Source organism: Pollachius pollachius (genome assembly GCF_949987615.1).
Source record: "Pollachius pollachius genome assembly, chromosome: 19".
Lineage (NCBI taxonomy): Eukaryota > Metazoa > Chordata > Actinopteri > Gadiformes > Gadidae > Pollachius > Pollachius pollachius.
The window spans coordinates 20,404,447-20,412,782 of NC_136952.1; the positions used below are offsets into that span (position 1 = coordinate 20,404,447).

Below are 8,336 nucleotides of genomic sequence, written 5' to 3' on the forward strand. Positions count from 1 at the left end.
GCGGCCGCTCTCCCCTCCCAGGTTACCGTGTTGCACGTTGCAGCGGCCGTTCTTCTCCACGAGCCGCTGCCTCTTCCGCCTGGCGGGCGCGGAGAGAGGGGCGCTCTGGTCGGTGCGGACCACCTGGTAGTCCTCGCCAAACTTCCTTCGAACCGTAGACATGTTAGCCTATGACTTCCTCAGTCTCTCCGAGCTGGGGCAGAGAGAAAGACGCTGGCTATCCTTGAGAGAAGTTTGCTTCTGTTGACCGCCTCACTGACATGTGATTCTGGTTCACGGAGAGGGCGAGCGATCCCGTCTGCACCTCACCATCCAAACCACTGCGTCTGTTGTGCGGAACACGGGCTGCAGCCGGCAGTGTTCCGCCGCCGCAGCAAAGTTTGGGATCAGACGCATGTTAATGATACCGCTCAGAAATCCACCGCATCATAAATACAGAATGCAGGACGATTTCCTTCGTCCGTTTGCAAGCTAGAGCTTCGGGGTCCTGCCGTGCACTTCTCCAGGCGGGCCCGTCCCCGGTCATCCAGGTATGACTCCTGCAGAGAGATTGAGGAGAGGAGCTGCGGCACTAGTGCAGAACCCGGAGATTGAGAGTGGATGGGAGGACGGTGTGGAGGACAGTAGTATATAGCCCTGGGATTCTCCTTTTGTCCAATCAGGCAGGTCCTCGGAGTCGATCACGGCCAAAGGATGTAGGATCTTCACCGCGGACGTCGACATAACATACAGTCAGTTTGCAGCATTTTTTTTACCCAGTCCGATGAAGAAAATGCGATAGGTTTTGAAGGTCCATTGGTTGCGGTCGAACATAAGCTCGTTGGCGCTCTCTAGTGTTCACTGAGCAGAAGTACACCTCGGCGCGCACGTCCACACGCATTGTTTGATAATGACCATTTATACAACCACCAAATAGTTCAGTCGGAGTATTCGTTCATGTGTAGCAGCATTTGTAAACAATATTAAAAAGTGTAATTATGAATCAGAAGTTGTATTTTCAGGTTAGCTTTCACGGTTACCAAAATAAATAAGATGGCAGAATAAATAAAACAGTTTTTCTCTCCATCTTTATCTATCTTACTACCAACCCGTCTAAGCCAGCCGTCCAGTAGTCTAGCACATTTAGCAGAACCACCAACACAAGTTTTGGAAGATTATTTCAAACATGTGTGCCACTCAGAAAATTATTTTTCAGAGACCAAGATAACTTTACTAAACCATGCGGTGGTTCAAAACAGTTGGTTTTAAATAGGATCAAATGTGTTTTTGCTGTAGTGCATATAAAAGCAAAAACAATATGTCTACATTCATAGACTACTTCTTTGATGATTTGGAAATCATCTTGCTACCACAAAATATCTTCTCCCAACTTCCACTTTGAGCTTTGTCAGTTGGTGCTTTGACACATAGCTCACTTTCTATGGTCACCAGTTGTCACAGAAGGAAACTGTTTCATTTCAAGATTGCTGGTGAATGCAGCTCAGAAGGACTCTTTGCTTCATGACAAGGTTTATATTATATATTATAAAATAGCAGGAGCCATCGGTCACTTCAAGAGCTGTGTTATTCTGTGAAGGCCCCAGCTGGTCCGGTCAGGGCCCGAGGCTCCAATCCAATCCAGAAACTCAACAAACACCAATTTAAAGTAAGGGCTTGATTACAGAAAATGTCAAACAAGGATATTATATAGATATACTAGGATAGTTATAAGACATGTTTGCAACATTTCAAACACTGCGCACAGAAACAATATAACATGGATAATAGGTTGAACGTCACATGGAATAATTCATCAATAGATGGTTGGCTACCTGCCCCAAGATCATGTCAAATAATCAGAAAGACACCCTAACCCTCCTCATCATATCTAACAAAGGCTGTTTCTAGACTTAACAGGGCCCAATGCAAAACATTGGGGCCCCTAATTTGTGAAACAACAAAAAACATTTAACATAAAATCGACCAATCTTGTGCACTTTAAAATAAATGGGAATCACTGGGGCCCACATACAACAAGAACACATTATGAATGAATAATAACATCTTCCAAGACTGGTGAGACTGAGAGTGCTGCATTATCCTCACATTTTTTTTAAATGTTAAGAACAAATTTTTTAAAGGGACTGTAGGATTTACTCCAATGTAATGGTAAAATTGTCTTTTGCATTCAAACGAATTAAAATTGCAAACTGGTTGCAACTACGGGAGGCGGTATGTGCCTAGAAGCTATGACAAGCCCACGTTCCAGGCTCCCGCTGGTCCCCTGCATCTGCGGTTCCTCATCGCCCCTGGCCCCACATTTCCGTGGATTTCGTCAACTGTCACGTCCAGCGACAACACCACCATACTGACGGTGGTAGAACGACTTGGGTCAGCAATATGGCCCACTTCTTGCCATTACCCAAGCTCCCATCGGCCAAAGGAGACTGCCCAGCTGCTGCTGACCAGCGTTGTCTGGCTCCAAGGCATCCTGGTCGACGTGGTCCCTGACAAAGGCCCCCAGTTCACCTCGACCTTCTGGAGGGAGTTTGGCTCGCTCTTTGGGGCCACCGTCAGCCTGTCCTCGGGATACCATCCCCAGTCCAACGGTCAAACGGAGCGGAATAACCAGGAGAGGGAGAAGTCCCTTCGTTGTATGACCTCTCTGCACCCATCGTCCTGGACTGAGCGGCTCTTGTGGGTAGAATACGCCCACAACAGACTGACCAGTTCCGCCACGAGCCTCTCTCCTTTCCAGTGCGCCTATGGCTTCCAGCCGCCTCTGTTCCCGGCTCTGGAAAGGGAGGCTTCCTGCCCATCGGTCCAGGCCTTCATTCGCCGATGTTGCCGGACCTGGGTCCAGGCCCGGGCCGCCCACCTCCGAGCCTGCTGGCCGCTCCCAGGCTCCGGAGTACCGGCTGGGTCAAAAGGTCTGGCTCTCCACCGGGGACCTCCCCCTGAAGGTGGAATCAAAGAAGCTGGCCCCACGGTTCATCCAGCCATTCGAAGTGGAGAGGGTCATCAACCCGGCGGCTGTGCGGCTCGAGCTCCGCCGCTCCACGCGTGTTCATCCCACCTTCCACGTGTCCGAGGTCAAACCAGTGCGGGAGAGTGCCTTGGTCCCCGTGATGCCTCCTCCTCCTCCTCCCCCTCGTCTCGTCGACAGGGGTCCTGCCTCACCGTTCCGCCGCCTCCTACGGTCCCGTCGGCGTGGTATAGGGCACCTGGACACCTGGTGGACTGGAAGGGCTACGGTTCCGAGGAGAGGACCTGGAAGAACCGTACTGGACCATGCCCTCTTCAGATGGTTCCACCAGGAGCATCCTTCCAAACCCACCGGCCGTATTCCCCCTCCTCGAGGTTGGCCTCCTCAACCTCCTCCTCTGCTCGACCCGTCTGAACACGAGTCCAAAGCCGACAACGTCAGCTCCAGGGACCCTTCCTCTGATGAGGGTGACGCGCTCCTGGGAGCCGAGGATGAGAGGATGGACGTCTCTGACGATTATTAGCTCTCCTCCGGACCCCCTCCTCCCACCGACTCGGTGTGAGGTGGTTTTTGTTTTGTTTATTTCGCGCTTTTGAGGACGTCAGGCGCCGTCCCTTGAGGGGGGGTTCTGTCATGATCTCCCCTCTCACTCATCTCATTCTCTCCTCTCAGTCATCCCAGTCACCTTAGCTCCCAGTGTTTTTCCACCGGCCCCTCCTTCTCCTCACCTGCCTTCCTGCCACTCTCCACTATCAGTCTAACTCTCCTCACCTTTTGCGCTCAGTAGCCTCTGGTCACCAGTCCACCCGGCATATAGACTCTCCTCTCTGTTCACTCAGTGCCAGAATGTCCTATTCCGTACTATTCTCTCCACGTTTTCCGGACTGATTTCCTGGTATCGACCCGGCCTGTCCCCGACCTGTCTGCTCTGTCTCTGTCCCTGTGATCAACTCTGCCTCCCCCCCCGACAACGGATTATTGACCCTGCCTGTCCCTGACCTGCCTGCTCTGTCTCTGTCCCAGTGATCGACCCTGCCTTCCGCCCAGAGGCGTCGTAAGCCCCTTTTTACTGGGGCACGTGCCCCAGTAAAAAACTCCAGTGCCCAAGTAAAATTCCAGTGATCATTATTAAATTAATCTGCTGTAGCGCCGCTCTACGGAACCGGCAGGATTCATCAAGCGCATCTCCTGCTGCCTCGGGAGCACTGAGTCGAGTCTGCCACTTACCAGCCAATCAAAAATAGAAAGGGGCTACATAATAGCCAATCAGAAAATAGCACTTTTGTATCTGGGCAAGATTTAACGCAACAACCAATGAAAAAAGCATAGTAATTCTGGAATCGTTCGCGTGATTCTTCTGAATGTTTCGTTGTAAACACAGTGGAAACCACGGCAGCTGGAAACAGCACCGAGTAAGTCGTCTCCTGTTTTAATGTTACAACAAATTCACAACTTGTTGGACACAAACAATGACAACTTGATTGTTGAATGTTGCCCACATAATTAGCATCAGTTTTTCAATACTGAGCCTCTGTAGCCTAAATTTAGTAGCTAGCCAACAGTTTAACAGCCTGCTCTCTCTCTCACACACACACCATGTGTGCACGCACACACGCGGAAAATGAATAATGAATGAATAATTGCCTGTGTTCAAAACTTGAGAGCCCTGCAAAAGTATAGGCCTTTGTTTTGTGAAGCTGTCCTTCTGAAAAACGATTCAGATGGACATCAGGAAATTCTTCATGAACAGGCAGAGGGAGAGGAGCAGTGAGGAGATGAGGAGGACGAGGGAGGTATGATATTTGCCCACATTAACGTTAACATTAATATTTATGCTGGTAATAGCCAACAATTTCTAGTATGATGTGCTGATTTGATAAATGGTTTAATCGCAGACTTAAATAAGTTTGCTGCATTTGAAAATGTACCTTATAATCGACAGAATCAGAGTGGGCTATATTAAAAGTCACTAAAAGTCACTATGAAGACTTTAGTATTTAAGCTACAAAGAAGTGCAGTATTGCCAGGATGACTATAGGACCCTAAGCGACGGTAAATTCAATAGTTCTATAATTTAAAAAAACAACAACCTGTAATAGGTTATCTGACTGGTTTTGCCTTGAAGGAAAGTACATCTAAATTTTGCCTATTCAGTTTTGTCTATACTGAAAAAGGTCAGCTTCCCGGTTGTTATGTAGGAAAGGCTATGGAATGCATGCAGTGAGTATACTTAGGCCTATGTGGATGCTGCTGGCTAGTGGCTGCTACAGTGATTGAGGGGCAGGGAGGAGGAGGAGGAGGAGAGAGAGCAATAATCGGATGAGGACATGATGGGGGCTAGATTAGAATATGGAGGAGGATATCTATGACCTTGGGGAGATATATTTTTTGTCCATGTTGTTCTGCCAAACTTATGCTGTTTCCACACAGCTTCTAAATAAGTATACATGTGCATTTAAGATTTTACCATCTTGTTAGAGTTTGTTAGCTTAAGGCGCAACTTCTCCTTAAAAGGGAGCAGGTGAAGGTCATAAAGAGGTGAAGGTCATAAAGAGACTTTTTGTTTGTTAGTTACTTTATTTTCCTGAAATACTTATTTTAAATGTGGATTGAGGTTGAGGTAGCTAAGAATCGGAGTCTTCCTCATCTTAAATGGTTGCAGTATGTGGTTCGCAAATCTTTGAGGTGTGTATGTGTTTAAATAAATGTCATTGTACGGTACTCATGAATCTTTAACTTTACCAGTGCTTTAATAGATAGCCTACAGTATGACAGTGACGATAATGATTTTAAAGCTCGTACATACCCTTCTGTAGCCATCTATTTCAGACTGTGCGCAGTATTGGGAGTTGGGGGCCTGTGCCCCAGTAAAGCTCTTGGTCTAGCAACGCCCCTGCTTCTGTCCCCAACAACGGATTCTGCCTGCGCCCTGCCTGTCTTTACCGTCATTACCGTCTGTCTGCCTTCCTGCGTGTGCTGCATTTGGGTCCTCTCCCGATCCATTACAACACATATACACACATATAACACATATATATATATATATATATATACACACATACATACATATATACACACACACATGGCGTTAGGTGTAAAACGGGCACTAGGTATCCTGCTCAGTCTTATAAAAGAATGAAAGCCCAGATGGGCCGATTTGGAATTTGCCCCATATGTCGTCATAAGGGGCAAGGTCACCTCCCCTTTCTCAGCTTTGCCCGCCTAGAGAATTTTGCCCACCAATGAGGCAATGAGCGACGACCGTGCGAGAGCCACGTGTGTTTGGGAATACACACACTGTAATGCAAGTGTTGTAAACTTCTTTGCTTTGGATAACCGTTCTGCTGTTGGTGTTATGGCGCATAACACGCAACACAATAACGCAAGCTTGCGTGAAGCTCCCATTTGGTGAAAAGACAAAGGGCCCTATCTTGCATCCAGCGCAATTGACTTTCTACACTGACGCATGTATCTTTGCTAGTTTGCAACCGGCGCAAAGCCGATTTTCCCCCGCAGCAAACCTGCGCTACTAAACTTGCGCCCTGAGAGGCGTGTTGGCGAAAAGCAGAGGCGTGTTCGGTGCAAATGATACATAGTGATCTTACAGATCGATGAAGCAGTTGCGCAACAGACCGACAAATACCTGGTCTAAGTGCACTAGCAGATAGCGCAGTTGGTGTCGCTTCCCTCGATCCAAGATGTGTGCCAGTAAGGCCAGACAACAATACACCCCAATGGGGCTATTTCTTTCCTTTACTCCTATCAAAATAAAACTTAATACAATGAAAGTATCCATGGAAAGTAACATTTTTTGTATTACAAGTTTCTTTGCAAATGAATTTGAATATGCAAATGAGCTCAACACTAGGCCAAATTGACTTGTCCAATAAGCCATAAAGTCACAAGTAAAACGGGCCAAATAACTAACACATTCATGTCTATTCAGTTAGCAGTAATAAGTTGTATTTAAATCAATGCATCTTCAAACACCGTACAGAAAACACATATTTTCTTGACACAGACATCGTGTACAAGCCCATAACTTTTAGGATTTATGAGTATTTAATCGTGAGAAAACATTGTTTTACCGCGAGTGAGTGTTAAAAGGAATGAATGAATGCGGGCGCGCGTGTGTGCGTCCATCTGTTTAAACATAATACAGTCCATGGCAATGTACATTTACGGGGAACACATGCATATTAGGAACGCAAGTCGATAACGATAATGTATACAATACTGGTAAGAAACTATGTGTGTTAATGTATTGCCGCATATCAATAAATAGACCAACAGTTGCGCATAGCATATGTGTCTTAGGTTTTCTTTGCCGAAATTTACATGACGACTCAGTATTTCGGAAGTTCTAGAAGAAAACGCTATTCCATGTGTGAATTAGGCCATATTATTTGGCCATAAACTGAGCCATTTGAAGTTTGAAATTCATGCAGTCATGCATCTGTCTCATCGGAGACTGCAAATGCGCTGTCAAAGTATCAACTCGCCAGGTTCAAATGTGCTCATGGCTCTTAAAGGGTCTGGGAGATGGCACTCTCATTGGTTTTTTTGCACGTTACGCCTAATCCACACCTACGGGTAATTAGGCTACTTTGGGGCAACACAGGCCCGGTTCCAGAACAGAATGCCTTGGGGTGCATCTGAGATTACAGGGGGTGCACCGGTACTATATTAAAACTAGCCACCCAGCTTCAGTTCAGACTTCGCTTTTTACACAGGCCTTTCTACCAGTAGATAGACAAGCACTTCTGGGTAGTTCTACTGACATGTTGGGACAAAAACATTTACTTTGCTTAATAGATGGTATCACATCATGTCTTGTGATGTGGAGAACATTTCAGCTGCAACATTAGCTTATTGATATCCCAGCTTTGGATATGAGATAGGTTTTTGATATGTGTGATGTGTGAGGTGTAAAAAAGAACTGAATTCTACACGGAAAAAAAAAACATGTGACTGCAATGCAAAAATAAACAATTCCTTCATAAATTGTGGCAGGATACTTGACATAGCAAATAATTGTACATTATCGTTCACATGTTGTCCAGTATTCATGAACAACAAGCTGGAGAGTGGAGACTTTAGGAGGTTCATACTTGATCCACTATGGGGCACAGGATCCTTGTTGGACAGTCAAAAGTCAAAGGTTAAACGATTTACATAACAAATTGTACATTATTATATTTTCAATACAAACTAGGTATTCCCCCCTCAGTAGAATTAAATGACTAACATTACCCAACAACTATAGCAGTGTAGGATACATAATCATGTAAAAATATTTCTTACCCTCAGAAGAGCTGCAGCCTCCTTGAAGCTGTGCTGAATCTTCTATGCAACGTCTCTTTCCACTCTC

At 46.2% G+C, this 8,336-nt stretch overlaps 1 protein-coding gene across 1 annotated transcript in view; it reads right to left on the bottom strand.

Annotated features, from left to right (window-relative positions):
• Positions 1-162, bottom strand: part of LOC307090644 (G protein-activated inward rectifier potassium channel 1-like) — a gene marked incomplete at both ends in the record, with an annotated part of 14,790 nt that extends 14,628 nt beyond the window's left edge. The window contains one exon of the mRNA XM_079757384.1: positions 1-162. This exon is cut by the window's left edge and continues 507 nt beyond it. Coding sequence (XP_079613510.1) covers positions 1-162 — 162 coding nt within the window.
• Positions 163-8,336: the final 8,174 nt, after the last annotated feature.